General features: G+C 50.7%; 1 protein-coding gene and 1 non-coding gene across 2 annotated transcripts in view; both read right to left on the reverse strand.

Annotated features, from left to right (window-relative positions):
• DNAH10 (dynein axonemal heavy chain 10) overlaps positions 1 to 19,088 on the reverse strand; it is a 177,505-nt gene that overhangs the window by 13,474 nt on the left and 144,943 nt on the right. Inside the window, exons 57-65 of the mRNA XM_064379606.1 lie at positions 18,473 to 18,647; positions 12,385 to 12,566; positions 11,187 to 11,323; positions 9,157 to 9,374; positions 7,880 to 8,101; positions 7,431 to 7,578; positions 5,698 to 5,977; positions 4,462 to 4,691; positions 3,327 to 3,600 (exon numbers count right to left, since the gene is read on the reverse strand). Coding sequence (XP_064235676.1) covers positions 3,327 to 3,600; positions 4,462 to 4,691; positions 5,698 to 5,977; positions 7,431 to 7,578; positions 7,880 to 8,101; positions 9,157 to 9,374; positions 11,187 to 11,323; positions 12,385 to 12,566; positions 18,473 to 18,647 — 1,866 coding nt within the window. The remainder of the gene's footprint in view (positions 1 to 3,326; positions 3,601 to 4,461; positions 4,692 to 5,697; positions 5,978 to 7,430; positions 7,579 to 7,879; positions 8,102 to 9,156; positions 9,375 to 11,186; positions 11,324 to 12,384; positions 12,567 to 18,472; positions 18,648 to 19,088) is intronic.
• LOC135276295 (U4 spliceosomal RNA) lies at positions 72 to 212 on the reverse strand. Its single transcript, XR_010343864.1, has one exon. It is a non-coding gene; the product is annotated as a U4 spliceosomal RNA (small nuclear RNA).

Raw genomic sequence — 19,088 nt, forward strand, 5'->3', positions numbered from 1 at the left:
CTGCGATTACAGGCGTGAGCTACCATGCCAGGCCTAACGGTGAGTTTTTTTTTTTTTTTTTTTTAATTCAGTCTCCGTAGAGACTGCCAAAAATTGCCAACGCCAACTATATTTCAAGTCGTCATGGCGGGGTATTGGGAAAAGTTTTCAATTAGCAATAATTGCGCCTCGGATAAACCTCATTGGCCACGATACTGCCACTGCGAAAAGCTAAGGGTGAGTTTTTTAAAAAGGTATAAGCTCCCAGAAAATTGGAGAAAAGATAATAGCAATAAAATTTTGCAAGCTAGGCCAGGCACAGTGGCTCACACCTGTAATCCCACCACTTTGGGAGGCAAAGATGGGCAGATCACTTGAGGTCAGGAGTTCAAGACCAGCCTGGCCAACATGGCAAAACCCTGTCTCTACTAAGCATATAAAAAATTAGCCGGTGTGGTGGTGGGCACCTGTAGTCCCAGCTACTCAGGAGGCTGAGGCGGGAGAATTACTTGAACCCAGGAGGCAAATGTTGCAGTGAGCTAAGATCGCACCACTGCACTCCAGCCTGGGCGACAGAGCAACACTCTGTCTCAAAAAAAAAAAAATTTTTCCAGCTACAGACAGATGGACAAGTGATAACTGATGACTCTCACATGAGGAGGAGATGAGGCTGACATGCTGTGTTCGGTATGTTCGATGTGTGACACAGAACACATCGAAAGCTCAGGAACTGGCAGTACCAGATCCTTTGGAAGTGTGGGTGAATACAGGCTAAAAACAGGAAGATGGGTGGACAACTTGTGTGACAGGCAGTCAGATCCCAGAGCCCCTCTCACTCCATGCTGCTAGGCAACTGCCTGCCCCACCCAAGTGAACTGTGGAAAAGATAAAGCAGGGTCTCTACACTGGCGAACACCAGGCACAGTTGAGGGAAAACCATACTGAAAATATGGCTTTCAGTGAAAGTTTTCATAATAAATGTTGAAATTGACAGCCTTCTTTATCACATGGTTCCAAGAAGGCTGGCAGCCAGGATTACATACTCTAGAAAAAGGCTGAAGACTCTTCACTGGGGAATCCTCAAGTCTCATGAGAATTGGCATCTGGGAGGTCCCCTAGTGACACACCACAGAGACAAGAGCCACAAAATTCAGACTATGGGAAGCAACGCAACAATCATGCAGGTTTCCTCCACAAACAAATGCAGGGGTGGGGCAGACACGGTGGCTTATGCTTCTAATCCCAGCACTTTGGTAGGCCAAGGCAGGAGGATATCTTAATCCCAGGAGTTCAAGACCAGCCTGGGCAACATGGCAAGACTACTGTCTCTACCAAAAAAAAAATTAGCCAGGCATGGTGCGTGCCCCTGTAGTCCCAGTCACTGAGGAGGCTGAGGTGGGAGGATTGCTTGAGCCTGGGAGATGGAGGTTGCAGTGAGCTGTGATTGTGCTACTGCACTCCATCCTGGGCATCAGAGCTAGACTCTGATTTCTGTTGCTTAAGCCTCCTGAGTAGCTGGGATTACAGGTGTGTGCCACCACACCCAGGTAATTTTTGCATTTTTAGTAGAAATGGGGTTTTACTGTGTTGGCCAGGATGGTCTTGACCTCCTGACCTTGTGATCAACCTACCTTGGCCTCCCAAAGTACTGGGATTACAGGCATGAGCCACCGTGCCTGGCCCGTGAGGTCCTCATTTAAACAAATGTGAACTATGACATAGACAATTGGGAACATTTGAAAACTAGGTATATGATGATATTAAGGAATTATTAATTTGGGGTATGATAATGGCTTTATGCCTATGTTTTGAGACAGAATCCTTCTATGTTATAGCAGGGATGGGCAAACCACAAGCCAGGGCCCAAAGCCAGCCTCTGCCTGCTTTTGCTAATAAAGTTTTATTGGAACACAGCCGTGGCCATTCACGTCCATATTGTCCAATGGTTGCTTCTGTGCTACAGTGGCAGAAGTGAGTCGCTGTGGCAGAAATCACTTAGCTTTCAAAGCCTAAAATACCTACTATCTGATCCTTTACATAAAGTTTGCTGACCTCTGTTTTAGAGAAACGAACTAACGTACTTACAGATAAGTGATTTGAATATGAAGCAAATTTTCAACATAATCTATGTTGATGGGAAACCCTGTTACATATAAACAAATCCAGAGCTGATCACTGCCGGGTGAAGGGTGTGAAGAGGATCACAACAATATTCTCTTTTGTATATGTTTTCCATAATAAAATTTTTTTTTAAAAAATCAATCATGTAGGGGTTGAAATATACTATAGTCACTTCGGAAAACAGTTTGGCAGTTCCTCAAAACTTAAACCTAGAATTACCCTATGACCCAGCAATTCCCTTCCTAGATACACCCCCCAAAAGAATTAAAACCACACGTTCACACAAAAACCTGTACAAATATGTTCACAGCAGAATTGTCTTAATAGCAAAAAAGGAAAACAACCCGAATGCCCATCAAGTGACGGGTGGGTAAGCACAGGGTGGTCTGTCCACACGTGGAACGTGAGTCAGCCATAGAAAGTAATGACCCATGCAGCAACACGGATGAGCCTTGAAGTCATGATGCGGAGTGAAAGCAGCCAGTCATGAAAAGTCACATACCATATGATTCCATTGACATGCAGTAGCCAGAACGAGTAAATCCATACAGACGGAACACAGAGTGCTGGCTGCCAGGGACCAGGAGCCGGGGACAGGGAGGGGCTGCTAATGAGTATGGGATTTCACTTCGGGGCTGGGGAAATGTTCCAGAGCGAGAGTAGTGGTGGCTGTACAACTCTATGAATATGCTATGAATCACGGAATTGTACGTTTTTAAACGGCGTATTTATGGCATGTAAATTGTATCTCAACAAAGCTGCTAACTTAAAATTCGGTGCTTTAAACATTCCTCCTGTAACGCGAATCGTCACACTTAAGAATGCCATTCGGAGCTGGGCATGATGGCTCACACCTCGTAATCCTAGCACTTTGGGAGGCCAAGGTGGGTGGATCGTTTGAGCTCAGGAGTTCTAGACCAGCCTGGGCAGCACAGTGAAACCCCATCTCTACAAAATATACAAAAATTAGCTGCATATAGTGGCATGCCCTGTAGTCCCAGCTACTCTGGAGGCTGAGGTGGGAGGATCTCCTGAGCCCAGGAGGTGGAGGTTGCAGTGAGCTGTGATGGAACCACTGCATCCAGCCTGAGTGGAGCAAGACCCTATCTCAAAAAAAAAAAAAATGCCATTTGCTAAGTTTCCATTTTCACTGACCAAGTTTCCTTAAAGCTACATCTGGCACACCAAACTCGCCACACCTGTCCTCCTCTTCGGGGAGGGCTCACCCGTGCAGCCGTAGTTATAGATGCTGAAGGTCAGCGTGTCCATGATATTCTTCAGGCGTTTCATGAGAATGGAATCAGGCAGTGACTTCTTCAGTGACAGCCTGAAGACCTCTAAGAAGGCGATCAGGGAGTACTGGTACATGGCGTTCACCAGGGCCATCTCGGACAGCACGAAGAACAGGATGGCCCCCCTCCTGGCTGCTGGCCGGTAGCCGTCCCGCAGCCTGTCAATGTCCAAGGCCGTCTTCTCCGCTAGCTTGAGTTTCTCTGAGACCTGAAGAAAAGAACAAGTGACCCTGGAAACAGGAAGGCTGAGAAGTGGGCAGAGGGCAGGAGGAGAAGGGACAGCAGAGAGGTATGTGTGATGCTCCAGGGCTTTGAAAGCATCCAGGGACTGCAGGGGACCGAGGGCCCACACTCTTGTAGGACGGGGTGGATATTTGTGGCTGACGCCCCGGCACCCATGGCCCCTTCCTCTAGTAACGGTGCTTGTAAGTCTCCAAGTACTGCCCTCTCCCTTTTCATCCCATATATGGGGTTCCATCCCTGACACGGGGAGAAGACCATGTGACCCAGGCCCAGCCAACTTAAGCCTAGCATCCCCAAGCTCCCAGGACTGGTTTGGAGTAGAAATGTGACTTCAGTGACTCTCAGGACCTTCATGGTAGGAACAGGAAGATTCTCACTTATCCCTTTGGGTTTAGACCTGAGAGGACGTGAGGCCAGACCAGTCTTATGACCATGTGGGGAGCTGGCAGAGAATCAAGCCAACCCAGTAGAAAGCCCAGCCCAGAAATGAAGAGAAACCAAGTCCTCCTGGGATTTTTGACGTCCTGGATCCAGCCCCACCTGAAGCTATCTCTGGACTTTTCAGTTTTCTCAGCAGATAACTTCCCTGTCGACTTAAGCCAGGCAGGGCTGGGTTTTCTATCACTCTCAGAGACTGACCTGATGCCCCAGGGACCCTGGGAACACCTTTAGGGCTCTTTTCCCCACAACACATCCCAACAGAGGTGGCTTTTTATCCCTGAGATCACAGAGCCCAGTTTTCTTATTGAATAGACACGGAAATGGACGTTCCAAGGGCGCATGCAGGCCCTGCCTGGCTCAGGGCCTTTTCTGCTGCGGTTGCTACCTCTGCTGCCTTGGATTTGGTCTCCTCCAGGGTGTGCACCAGGTCCACGCTGTCCAGCATGTTCCCGGTGGACGTGGCCAGCTCCCGAAGGAGGGAATCTTCCAGGTCCTTGAGCAGGTTCTTGTTCTCGCTGGTCTCCTGGATGAGGTGCTCCCGCTGCTCCTCCAGCTCCCGCCTCTCATAAGCCACCAGCACGCTCAGCAGCTGGTCCTCCAGGCCCTTCAGCGTGACTGTGGGGGGACAGCGAGAGGCCCTCAGCACCTGCAGCCCCTGACAAGCTGGTCACTGGTCTCTCCCCCTGCCCTGCTGTGATGGGACAAGCGTAGCGTGGGTCTCAGCCAGCATGTCAGAGGCATGAGGATTCACCACCCACCAAAGTCACTCTACAGCAGCACGGTGTCAGACACAGAGCAAAACAGCGATGCTGTGGTGCAGAGTGGTGGGCAAAAAGAAAAAACGCACTGAAAGAAAACCCAGGCTTCCACAGACTAGGGGGCCATAGTTCAAAGTACACCCAGACCTGGCACAGTGGTTCATGCCTGTAATCCCAGCACTTTGGGAGGCAGAGGCGGAAGGATCACTTGAGCCCAGAAGTTTGAGACCAGACTAGGAAACACAGAGAAACCTCATCTGAGAAAAGGGAAGGGAAGGGGAGGGAGAAAGGAAGGAAGGAAGGATGGAAGGAGACAGACAGAAGGAAGGAGAGACGGAAGGAAGGAAGGAGAGAGACAGAAGGAAAGGAAGGAAGGGAAGGGAGGGGAAGGCAAAGGAAACGAAGAAAGAGAGAGAAATAGAAATAGAAAGAAAAAGAAAAAAGGAAGGAAAGTAGGTCATCCAAATCAAATCAATGTGTTTAAGCAGGTGCATGACAACCTTAGAGAATGTGAGAGGTAACCTCCAATGTCTATCAGAATTCAACTGGCAGGAAGAATAAAAATTCAAAATCACAACCCGTATTTTAAATCCACGAATACAGAGTAACTTCCTGCCCCCACAGACAGAGGTCCCATCCCACTCCAGGTGTGAACACATGAGCCCATGGCCTGGTCTCAGCATGCCTCAAGACATGTAACTCATGGCCCCACACCTTTTAAACTTAAGAGCCGACTGTCCACATGTTCCTATGAGAATGATCTGGGGTCACTGAGTGAAATGACACCCCATGAAAGCCTTGATCTCAGATTGTGGTCTCCGTAATAACCACCTTAATCAACAATGGAGGTTCTACATTCTTACCCGTGTAATTGATCACCATAGCTTTCCCAAACACGGATGGGGAATATCTGGGATTGGCCAGCTTGGTGTTTAGATACAGTCTGAAATTTGAATCATAGTCAACTTCCTTGTCTCCCAGGATGATAAACTGCCGTCCTTGGGAGACTTTTATATTTTTTTCTAAGACGTTATCAATCACAGGATCAATGTATTCATCAACATCCTGGAACAGGAAAGGGGTCCCGTACTTTATGGACATCTCCAGCTGCTTGAGGAAGTCAGGGTCGTTAAAGGAAGCGACCTGGAAGAGAGGGGAGGCAGATGCGGAAGCCCGGCATGTTTAACTGTGGCCCTGCCAAATATAAGCGGGGAAGGGCTTGGAAGTGGGAAGTGGATGAGCCAGGAACTTGGAGGGGCCAGAGGTGGAAAGAAGAGAGCAGCAAGGGGTATAGAACATGTACACACCATGAGGTCCAAGCTCAACGCAGGATCTTGCTTAAACAGGGTGGAGAGGAAAGGAAGAGGATTCTTCAGCCCCTCCCCTGTAACCTAGAACCCCTCCCCTTTAAGAGACAGGGTAGGCATTGGAATGGGGCTAGGAGTGGGCTGACAATTTCAGCGCTCCCTGGCAGGCTGACGGCAGAGGGAGTCTAGGAAAGTTCCCGCCCTCACAGCATTTGCTCCATGATAGCTACATGTGCATTTCAGAGGCAGGCTGTTCCCCTGACCTTAGAACACAAATGGACTTCCCCTAACAGCGTGAAAATACCTGGGATCAAGGACCAGAAAAAATAAGGGAAAGCTAAAACTGAAAATCATTAATTTGTTCATTAGTTCAGCAAAAAGTGATTGGGACGCCCCAGCAATTCCACACCTAGGTATCAACCCAAGAGAACTGAAAACGTATGTCCATGCAAAAACGTGCACACCAATGTTCACAGCGGATTTCTTCAAATACCCAAAAGGTGGGAACAGCCCACCTGCCCCTTAGTGAGCGGCTGGATGTACACAATGTGTTCTGTTCACACACTGGAACAGGATCCAGCCTGAGGAAGGAATGACGGACCTTGAAGACGTCATGCTGAGTGAAAGGCGCCAGAACAAAAGGCCATATAGTGTCTGATTCCAATCCTAGCAAATGTCCAGAAGAGGCAGATTCATGACAGAAGGAAGATGAGTGGCTGCCGGGTGCTCGGGGAGGGAGAAATGGAGGGACTGGAGGGGTGATGGCTAAAGGACGTAGCATGTCTTTTGGGGATAATAAAAATGTTCTAAAATTGACTCTGGTGATTGGTACACAACTCTGTAAACGTGCTCAAACTCACACTGACTTGTATGCTTTCAGTGAAGGAATGTTGTGTGTGTGGATTCTATCTGCATCAAGCTATTACTCTCACCTCTCCTCACTGCATCCCCATCCCCCACCTCAGCTCCAAAAAATAGTGACTGAGAACCCAGACCACAAGCCCCATACCGGGCAGAGGAGCACGAGGCTGAGAAAAGCAGGACCTTCACCTCCAGGTTGCTTGCAGCCTGAGAGGGGAGATGCAGAGTTCAAGGTGGTTCCAGCTGCCCTGGCAGACCCAAGGGGTGGAGGCGGAGGCACGGGGGAGGGCTCTGCGTGGGGTCAGGATGGGAGCATTTACAGCCCGGCCTCAAGGAGGATAGGGGCTGCCAGGTACAGGAGGCAGGAGGGACTCTCTCCAGAGAACAGGCAGTGGGGGCAGAAGACGCCCCAGGAGGAGCCGCTGTACCCGCAGATTGTTCTTCTCCTCTTTTCTCTTGATCCAGTTGAGGGCCTGCTGCTGGGGGTCGATGCAGAGAGGGAAGCGGCTGGCCCTGGTGGTGAGGATGCCATTCTGAACAGAGAGCTCATCGGGGGGAAGGCCCTGGGACCCCCACCTGGAAGAAACAGCCATTGGGAAATGCATTTTTCTTACCAATTTGTGAGCCAAGGGCTAAGGGTGGCAGGATTGGCCTTCCAGAACAATCTTCCCATCCCCAGGCTGCACAAGCCTCCTTGGACTCCAGAGAGAAGAGCTCCAGACTGGGTCTGCAGCTCATCCTGCCACTTCCAGGCAGTCAAGCCAGCTATGGTCCTGGCTATGCCCCCCAGGCCATCGCCTCCCCCCAGGGTGACACCCACGTAGACCCCCTGTGCTAAGGCGTCCCCTCCCTCCTGCTGGCTCCGGGCGCCACACACCTGCTGATCTCAACATCATCTGTGAGCAGGCTTTCTAGCCGGAAAGGCTGGCTCAGGGGGATCTCCCGCTCCAGGAGGTCATTTTGCCAAATCTGATGGACCATCTCATTTCGGAACTCCCAGGTGAAGGCTCCCTCGTAGCTCAGGAAAGCTGTGCATAGCAGGCAGTCCCCCAGCAGCTTCACGCGCCGGTGCATCAGCTCATCCAAGTCATTCAGCCACCTGGCACCGGAGGAGAGGGAGGCTGCCGTGAGTAGTTTACCTTCCGGCCACAACCAAAAAGAACATTCCAGAAGAAGCAACTCGACACCTTGCTAACAGGGCTAGCCAGAAAGAAACATTTTTTTGAGATACTCTTTCCGCATAGGGAACAGAGACCAATAGCTCATCTTGCAACTGTCCACCCTAGTGAACCTGGCGTTTGGAGCCAGCATCAAGCAGGAGCTCGGGAAAGGCTTGCGGTCTTTATTAAGCAGTAATCCCATGATGTGGATCATATTAAGTAGCAATCACATTGCGAGGATCACATTAAGTAGTAATCACATTGTTTCCGAAGCCTTAATCAAAGGCATATAAACCAGCCCGGCAGAGCTAACAAGTTCTGGCTTCACTCGAGGACGGAATTCCACCCAAGATAAAAGCAAGCATCTGTTTCATTTGGCCTCTTCCAGCAAATGCCCCAGGACTCAGGTTTAGAAATATTGAAAATTGTGTGTTTCCCACATGCAGACAATATTTGTCAGTGTTTTCCACACCACATTTACAGATGCCAGGTTCAAAATTGTTGCCCTATTCGGTGAATAAGCTGTGGCCAAGCGGTCTTGCCCACGAATATCAAACAGCCCCATCACTTCTTCAGATTGAAACCCAGGACTGAACAAACCACTGGGACCCTTGGAAGGCATCTGTGCAGTGACAGAGATGGGCTTCTCCCACAGACTCTTCTGGAAAGAACCCAGGGGTTAAAGGTCACCAAGAAGCGAACACTCCCAAAACCCAGAGCACCTTGCTGAATGCTATGGATTTCTCCCTGTCTCCACAGCTGCACTGCCTCCTCAACCCGGAGTAATTAGTAAATAACACTCAGTACCTAATAAAAGCGAGAGTCTATAAAATAGCCATTAGCCGCCATAAACATGGTAATAGTGAAATAAGACCTGGTCACATGGTTTTCACATTAAAAACACAACATGAGATAAAGAATCAACATGGCGAGAAACTCTGTGGGTGACATCCATTTGCAAACCACAACAGGAGGGCTCGTGAGCCGCGCTGACCTGACGTTTTCCGACCCCAGGCCCGAGATGAGTTTGTCGGCAGCAATCAGCCGCCTCTCCATGATCTCGGCTTCTTCCTGCAGCTTCTGCTTTTCCAGTATGGCGGCCTCATATTTGGTACCCAACGTTTCCAGCTCTTTCTGAATTGCTGCCAACTCATTCTGGATCCTTTCCAGTTCCCGTTTAGTGAGGTAAAAATTCCGCTCCAGCCTGGCCACCTAAGTGAAGACGATTTGCAAAAAGATGGGGACAAGGACCATAGTGGGGCCGGGATCCAATGGCCTCCAACCAGGCCACGTGTCCAAACCGCTCTAATGGTGTCTGTGCTTTTTGGAGCCACCATCTGCCATAAATATCAAACAGTCCCATTAATTAAGACGGATGACACGTGGCTTCTTAGTTTCTTCTTCAACCGTTTGCTGCAAACACTCTATGTCCCTTTAGAAGACACCTGCACTCAAGTTATCATATGGTTTTACATTCATGTGTACTGAGGCCACAGTAAGATGACACTGTGGTTCTAAGTCAAAAACTCAGAAGAATTGGCTGGTCGAGATGGCTCACACCTGTAATCCCAGCACTTTGGGAGTCTGAGGCAGGCAGATCACAAGGTCAGGAGGTCAAGACCAGGCTGGCCAGTGCGGCGAAACCACATCTCTACTAAGAATACAAAAATCAGCCAGGCATGGTGGCATGCACCTGTAGTCCCAGCTACTTGGGAGGCTGAGATAGAAGAATTGCTTGAACCCTGGAAACGGAGGTTGCAGTGAGCCGAGATCGTGCCACTGCATTCCAGCCTGGGCAACAAGAGCAAAACTCCTTCTAAAAAAAAAAAAAAAAAAAAAACCTCAGAAGAATATACCATAGACAATAACAGTATTTCTATTAGTTCTAAGTTTTCTGAATAATAAAACTGAGCTATTAAAGCAAGGTCACAATATGACTGCAAATGATCAAATCAGCCTTATTCACTTTGTGTTTTGTGATCTACATGTTACTTTGGCCCCGCTGCTTTCAACTAGGACAAGTTTTGTCCCCAGGGGACATTCGATAATTTCTGGAGACATTTCTGGATGTCACAGCTTGGAGGGAGGGTGCTGTTGGCATCCAGTGGGGTGAGGCTAGACCACTCCAGCACCCAGGACAGACCCCAGGCAGCGCTTCAACGGTGCTGCCACTGAGAAACTCTGCCTTGACCCTAGAGAAACAACTTTAAATATCTCTTTTTTGAGACAAGGTCTCACTGTGTAGCCCAGGCTGGAGTGCAGTGGTACAATCACGGCTCACTGCAGCCTCCCAAGTGGCTCGCAGTACAGGTGTGTGCCACCATGCTCGGCTAATTCTTTAAATTTTTTTTGTAGAGACAGGGTCTCACTATGTTGCCCAAGCTGGTCTCAAACTCCTGTGCTCAAGCGAACCTCCCACCTGGGCCTTCCAAAGTGCTGGGATTATAGGCGAGAGTCACTGCGCCTGGCCTAAACATCTTTTATGCTACACTTTCACATACAGGTTGAAAATCAGACCTCGGTTTTGTCTACCACCTGCACGATGCCTAAATGATAGTTGTGTTTCAGGATTACCATTTATTAGGGGGCGGGGGGAATGTGTAAACTGCATTTTTTTTTTTTTTGAGATGGAGTCTTGCTCTGTTGCCCAGGCTGGAGTGCAATGGCGCCATCTCAGCTCACTGCAGCCTGCTGGAGATTCTCCCGCCTCAGTCTCCCCAGTAACCAGGATTACAGGCGCCCACCACCACACCCAGCTAATTTTTTTCTTTTGTATTTTTCGTAGAGATGGAGTTTCATCATGTTGGCCACGCTGGTCTTGAACTCCTGACCTCAAGTGATTCACCCACCTCAGCCTCCCAAAGTGCTGGGATCACAGGTGTGAGCCACCACGTCCCACTTAAACTGCGTAAGTTTAAAGTCAGAACCTTGGGAGAATCTTTTCAGCAAAGGTGTGTACATGTTAATTCTGACTCTAAGTGGGTCTGTTGGCAGTGGTGTGGCAGTCCTACAGTCGGGCAATACCTTCTCTCTTTTGGGCTTGATTTCTCTGAAAACATCACAGTAGCCCATTACAGCTTCGACGAATTTCAGCATCCCCAGCCCGGCTTTGCTGACAGCTTCCATTTCTTCAGTTGTGGTATTGAGAGTCTTCAAGAGGCCTAATGTGAAACATGCAATAATTTTAATGAGTGCAAGCTTCACCTTGGGAACATAAAATACGGAATAAATTGCCCATGGACAAAGTAAGCGTAACTCGTTTCTTCTTCCTCAGGGGCCCTGTGAGCAGAATGCACGCAGCCCTCCTTCAGCTGGCAGCGTGGTGCCAAACCAGAATGGGTTCTGCGTAAGCAAATGTTTCAGATGCGGGCAAGGGGCATGGTTCACTGCTACCTGGGATGCAGGTGTCATGCCGGGAGCCCAGGGCATAATGGAGACTCCCAACTGGGCACCCAGGTGGCTAACTGGAATTCACAGGCCGTTACCTGTGTCACCTTCACCCGCACCCTCACCCCGGGACTAATTTCACCTAAGTGGAAGTCCATCCAATGAAGATTCAGACAGAGGGAATGCCTTGCGTTTTTCTAGCGGTTGGGGTCATTTGTGTTGTGTTTGCTTTTGTTTTTAAGGGACTAAGAAAAAATGTTTGATGATAAGAGTCTAAATAAGCCATCAAACACAGTGTGAACTTGTATTGCTTTTTGCAAAGAGTAACACATTCCGCCATCACCGCCTGGCTGAGCACTGTGCAGGGTCAGGAACCAAAGATGGGGGAGAGGCTGGCCATCGGTGATGCTGCCCCCCACCATGCCCACTCCCCAGGGACCTCCAGAAGACTTGATACTGACAAGAGGAGAAAGCGGGGAAGCCAAGGTCAGAGCAGCTGGGGGCTGCTGCACGCGCACTGGATGAGACGCGCAGAAGACAAGGCCGGGCTCGGTTCCAACGAGATGATCTTGTTTCCTGACAGGGAGAACTAGGACCAGTGCTGAACTGAACAAGTGGGCTTGGCTGCCGCTGCCCATCCCCAGCCACACTCCCTGGGTCACGTCATGGGGCTGCTGTTTTCCTGGTGACCAACAGTCGCCTGTTCCATCTGATACCATCTGACTGCAAGGGGAGGGCCTCCTGCGACAAGCCTCCTTGCCTCTTTCCCTGTCCCAGAGACTGAGATGCCAGACCGAGATCCACCCTGGTGATTCCCACACACGGCTATACTCACCTTTGATGTTTTTCACTTGGCTCTGCATAATCGAATCAAAATCGATCTCCATCAGAGATCTCAGGAAATTCGGGTCAGACATCATGCCCTTGGCGGTTTTCCAGTTGAGCTCTTTGTACCCTTTCATGATGAGGATGCATTCGCAGACCGTCTGCACCTGCTTCGGGGGCTTAGCAAATGACCTGGCAAGAAACCAAGACACACATGGGTCAGCCTGAAAGAGAGCTCCAGAAAAAATAGCTCAACCAAAACGCGATCCCTGGAGCTGACTCTGTGTGGAAACAAAGGAAGCCAGGTCCCAACACAAACCGCACTCCTGGGTGGGAGTGTCCCCAAGGGTGGGGCCGGGTTCCCCTCTCAGGTTCCAGACCAGGTGCCTGGAACGCAGCTGAATCACGGTGGGAGGCAGGCAGCATTAAAATACAAACCCAGGTCGCCCCAGGGGCGTCTGGATCAGTGGGTTAGGGTGGAGCCTGAGCATCTATGTTTTAATTACACCCTTGGCTGATCCCTCCGACTATAAATGGCGGCTGCCGGCATTACTGTCATTATCATCATCACCACCACCACCACCATCTTCTCCCCCGTTTACTAGATGAAGAAGCAGGGCCCTGGGAGCTTGCATGACTGGCTGTGCTCACACTGCCTGGGAGGCCTGGCTTGCCTGCATCCTGGGCTCTTCCCAGGCTCTAGTGCCCCGTACTGTTTTCTGTGGCTTTGATGAGACTAGACCGTCACTCCACTCCTCTAGAACTCAGATATCCACTGTCCCTGGCCCTCTGGAGAACTGGAACTCCCAACAGAACAGGAGACAGGACAGCAGTGCTGGTGCAAAGGCCGGAGAAGGAACCGGCCTGGGCCTTCCCACTGCCAGGCAAGGTCAATGAAAGCCACAGGAGTCTCGCAGACAACACCGTGAGGGAAGATGGAAGTGGAAGGAGAACAGTGCAGACACGGCAAAGCAGGAGGGGAAGGAAAAGGAGGAGAGAAGGGCAGGAGACAGAGGCCCCGGAGTGCTGGAAGCAGCGTGGGGGAGGCCAGGCATGTGTGCTCTGGTAGGAGGCTGGGGTGAGTCAGAGAAGAATGAGGGGGATGGAGGGACAGAGAAAGGAGACATGTGCACAAGGACAAAGACAGAGAGGGAGGAGACAGAGACAGGGAGGAGACAGAGACAGGGAGAGAGACAGAGACAGGGAGAGAGACAGAGACAGGGAAGAGACAGAGAGACAGGGAGAGGGCAGAGACAGAGACAGGGAGGAGACAGGGAAGAGACAGAGACAGGGAGGAGACAGAGACAGGGAAGAGACAGAGAGACAGGGAGAGGGCAGAGACAGAGACAGGGAGGAGACAGGGAAGAGACAGAGACAGGGAGGAGACAGAGACAGGGAGAGAGACAGAGACAGGGAAGAGACAGAGAGAAAGGGAGAGAGGGCGGAGACAGAGACAGGGAGGAGACAGGGAAGAGACAGAGACAGGGAGGAGACAGAGACAGGGAGGAGACAGAGACAGGGAGGAGACAGAGACAGGGAGAGAGACAGGGAGAGAGACAGGGAGGAGACAGCCTGAGCAGACTGAAAGCAGCCTGGAGGCTTTCTGCAGTGAGCAAATCCCCCACCCCTCCTGACCCCGGAACCTCACCCACTCCCACGCAGACAGCAGAGGAGAGAGGGCCCCACAGTGTACGGACAAGCCAGGGCAACGGCCAGGAGGGAGGGTGCCCAGACTTCAGCACAAAGCCCAGCGATGAAAGAAATGGCCCCGAGTCACCCGGGAAAGGCTCAATTATGCTGGTGTCGGCTGCTTAGGAAAGCCGAGGGCAGTCAAGGGTCTTTAAAAGGTCCCTTCGGGACCGATGGAAACCAGGCCCGTCCACTGCTCTGTGAACAAGCAGCTGGGGAAGGATGAGGGACATGTTTTCAGCTATAAGACAGAAAGAGCCCAGGCCGGAGGCGGGGTCCTGAGCCCTTGGCAAGTTAGGAACCAGCTGGGGTTGTCGGGTTTCGCATCTGTAAAGTAGGGACGCAGATCCCGAACCTTCCAGCTCCCAAATCCTCTGAGTCCACAAGTGAAGCCTTTGGCTATTGGGTTACAGGCCACGCTCTGGGATCTCACTTTTCACAGTGCCGGGCGAGCGAGGCCTTTGAAATATTGAGATTGCAAGTCCAGGGAAATGGAGATGTCTGTTCCATTCCTTTCTTCTATCACCAAACAAACTCGGGAATGAGAAAGAGAGAATGATATGCTGCCCTTCCCAGAAGAAAACGATCATTATAAGCCCCACTCCCCAGCTCCCAGTACTCTACCCCAGACACACCAGCGGCCTCCGCTTTTGCCTCCAGCCGAGCTCCTTGCAGCCTCGGGGAAGGTGCCCTCCGCCCTCCATGACCATGACTAGGTCAGGCCCCACCATCCACTGTCGGAGCAGCAAGACCTTTCCTTTCTGACGAATCCTAAATCATTTCTACATACATGTGGGATTCCAATTAAAAAACCAGAGTGTCAGCTCCATGCAGTGAAGGCCCCGCCTGCCTGTGTCACTGCTGATCGGCCCCAGTGCCTGCTCAGGGCAGGGGTGGGGTGGGGGACAGACACCCAGTGACTATGGGATGAATGAAAGGAAGAAAAGTAAAATCCAAAGCCAGCAACCAAGAGAGCCTTTGATGCTTTTATAGTTAGAGAAACATCTACTTCTAATCTTCATGCCTTAACATTTAATGATTTCTACAAAGAGGATTGATTATTATAAGAAGGAAGCGCTTTTTAAGGAATTAAAAGATTGTAAAATTGTCAAGATGTAAGTGCTGGCTCATTGCACTTAACATCCACATGACCTGAAAAAAGCCAGATTTTAGTCATCTGGAAAAGCTCAAATTGGATCCAAACTCACACAGAACCCGAGGAAAAATATCCTCAATAGATAAAAGATTTAAATATAAAAAAATTAAACCATAAGAGTACAAAAAGAAATCGTGGGGAAATTATTTTACACTCTTGCAGTGTGATCAGGCCTTTTAACTAGGACGCAATATCCAAAAGCCACAAAAAAGGCCGAGCACAGTGGCTCATGCCTGTAATCCCTGCACTTTGGGAGGCTGAGGGGCCTGGATCACCTGAGTCAGGAGTTCAAGACCAGCCCAGTCATTGTGGTGAAATCCCGGCTCTACTAAAAATACAAAAATTAGCTGGGCATGGTGATGGTTCCTGTAATTCCAGCTACTTGGGAGGCTGAGGCAGGAGAATCGCCTGAGCTCTGGAGGCAGAGGTTGCAGTGAGCCAAGATCATGCCACTGCACTCCAGCCAGGGCAACAGAATGAAACTCCATCTCAAAAAAGTAAATTTTAAAAAATGCCACAAAATAAAATACTGCTAAAATCTGTCACATAAACATACATGGCAGAAACACACACACAAACTTCATAAACAAAATCAAATGGCCCATGACAAACCAGGAGAAGATTTGCAACTCACTTTATGGATGAAGAGCTAATCTCCCCATTACATCAAAAGCCCCTGGAAATGGATTTGAAATAAAAAGCAGCAATAGCCGTGACCCAACAGATAAGCAAACCAAGTTCGAAGAAAAGCAAACACACCTAACTCTTAGACACATTTTTCACATATGGAAAAAAAAGGCCAGCCTCACTCACACTAAGAGAAATGCAAATTAAAACTACACAAATACCACTCTTCATCTAAAAACTATGCAAAAATCCAAACATGTGACCCGCCCCCTGTTGGTGAGTCTAGGAAAAAGCAGGTACTACTCAGGATTGGTGGTGGGGATAAACAGGTTCCACCCCCGTGGAGGGGATTAAGCAACAGCTATGAACAGTATAAATGCCTACGCCCTGGGACCCAGCAATTCCACTTTCAGAAATGTACCCTGCAGGTGGACTCGCCCAGGTGCACAATGAAGCATGGTCAGATGGTCAGGTTTATTCTTTGCCACGCTGTTTGTAAAGGCAAAAGACTAGAGACACGATCAGTTTATTTAACAAGCTCATTGGTAAGGGCTGGTTAAATAAATTACAGCACAGCCACACAATGGAGTCTGAGAGAATGTTCTAAAATGTCAGGCAAGTGCGTCATATATCAAATACAAAAGACATCCAAAATACATTGCTAAGCAGAAACGATGCAGAAAAGCACATGTGGGGTGTTACCATGTGTATATATAAGAAGGAAAAAGGAATTGCAGGTATCCCTTGCTCTCCAAACCCTCAGAACCTGAAGCCAGGAACAGAAGAGACCCTTGTGTGCCCGGTCGCCTTGGTCATGCGTGAACACCCTCGGGATGTGTACCAGAGAAACGACGTACCCGTCATACCTGCTGCGGCCTGGGAAGGCGGCCAAGGCTGACGGGGGACACAGTGGCCGCCGGCTTCTCCCAGCATACTTTTTGGATATTGGAGCCATAATCATGGCTGATGCTTACATGGCTCTGACCATATGCCCAGCCCAGTTCTTCACATAGGGGCTCATATGATCCTCATGAAGACCCTGATGCAGCCGAGACAATTCTTATCATCTGAATTTTACAAATGAAGAAACTGGAGCACAGAGAGGTTCAATGACTTGCCAAATGTCACACAGCAAAGAGGCAGAGCGGTGAATGAATGTATAAAAATCATTCCTTTTGTACTTTGGCTTTCTCAGGGGTGAGCTGGGCACCTGTCCACAATGCTGGGCTCACTGCAGGGGACATGTGTCAAGCTCCCCGTTTGGTCCCATGGAAGCTCCCTCCCACCCTTCTGCCTTGGGTTGATGGAAGGGACTCACAGTTCCTTCTCTTCAAATAAATCCCCTTCAAAAATCCTTCCCAGTCTCTGCTCTCATGATGTTTCTATGCTGCTGACCTGGGAGCGGTACCCCAAATCATGTCACTGGTAGCTGGATATTCCCCTGGAGAACGCGTGTGCAGATCGTTCTCCTGCCCTCTGCCGGGCGTGCATTTCCGCTGTGGCCTGGCACCTCAGCCTACACGTCCAGTGCTTAGTGCTGAAGTGTTAATACATCCATCCTTATCCCTTCCTTCATACCATTCTCGACACTGAAATAATGACTTCTTGCTGACAACAGCGGCACCTCCAAGTGACCTCCCCAGAATGATCCAGGTCGCCTGTCCTGGAATGAGCTGAATTCTGTGCTCAGATTCACAGACATTTCACTAACAAGAAAACAAGGGCACGGCCTTGGACAAAGAGTGCTGCTCAGAGGCAGAGAAACAGGAAGCACAGGGAACGTACACCACTCCGCCGGGAGCCCAGAATGGAAGCCCCCTACTGACCCGGGAACGGGAGCCTCTCAGCTGCGAGACCCATGTGTGGGGCCGGGAGCACTGATCTCCTTCTGGACAAAGAGTGAGGAAGGACGGAGCCGAGGCTCCCGCGCTGGGGGGTTCTGTGCAGGGCTGGGCAGCACGGGGGCAGAGGCGGTGGGCAGAGGCTGGCACCAGGACAGTGTTCCCTCCTGAGGCTTTACTCACAAGACTCAACTGACCATCAAAATCCAGGAACAGCGCCCTGGGGAGGCCAGGCCAGGCCACACCAGGCACCCTCGCTGACAGCAGACGAGCCCTCCAGTGTGGGGGACTGGGTCATTTTACAGATTGATTTGTAAGATGTATGGGTGCCTCAATCGTGACCCACTCTCACCCGCCTTGAAAGCCCCCTTGGCTGGAGATGGATTCGGACATCGCCAGTCCAGCCACGGCATGCACACATCTCTGCTGAGCAGTTTTCACAGGGCTCAGCCCCTGCTTAGGGTGGACACTTACCCTCATGTGTTCTGTGAAGGGCACTGCTTTACCCCGCTTCATCCTTCCCTTGGCCTGGGTTCAAGGTCAGTAGGCCCTGCTCCCTACTAGCCAGAGGGCCTGGATGCCTGGGGAGCCTACCTCATCTCCCTGGGTCTCACTTTCCTCATCCAAAAATGAGGGCAACAACAGTGCCCACCGTGGAGAGAGCCAGGCACAGTGGCAGCACGTGGCGTCAGCTCCTTTGTAAGCTCCCGGTCACCACCATGACGGGAACTGCTGGCCTGCAAAGGTGGAAGGGAAGCCCAGGATGGCGGCCCGGCGTTGTTAACCTGATCTCGGTCACGTCTGACTTGTCCAGCTTCTGCAGCTCCAGCTTGGCGGCCTCCAAGACGGGCATGACCTCCTCCAGGGCCATCTCGGCCTCGGCCTTCTCCAGGGCGATGACCTTGTTCTGCTCCTCTATCTCCATGGCCTTTTCCTCCGCCAGCTTCCTCTTCTCCTCAGCTGCAGGGTGGGCAGGGGGTGGGTAAAACTTGGGCTCAGAGTAGAGGCACTGGTGGCCACCGGCTCTGGGCAGAGTGCAGTCTTCAAAGGTTGGTTTGAACCCTAGGGGGGATCTAAGGGGCTCTGGCCAATGTGGCAGCCTTAGTGATCCTGGTGGGACAGAAAACCTCACCATGCATGGGGCCTCCAGAACCAGGCAGCCACCCTGACTCCGACCTTCCTCAACTGGCCCACCAGTGGCCCACCCACTGCATCCAGGACAAATCCAGTGGCTCCTGATGGCCCCAACCTGCCTCACTGGTGTTCACTGAGGTCACCAGGGGCCCCCTTCCTGCTGACCGGCTCCCTGCGATCTCCTCCCTCTGCCTCTCATCGCCTCTTCCTATGCACACTCAGGCCCAGCCAGAGCCGGCCTCGATGGACCTGCCCTCTGACGCCCTC

Source organism: Aotus nancymaae, unplaced genomic scaffold (assembly GCF_030222135.1).
Source record: "Aotus nancymaae isolate 86718 unplaced genomic scaffold, 86718_ANA_hifiasm-v0.15.2.pri h1tg000021l, whole genome shotgun sequence".
NCBI lineage: Eukaryota > Metazoa > Chordata > Mammalia > Primates > Aotidae > Aotus > Aotus nancymaae.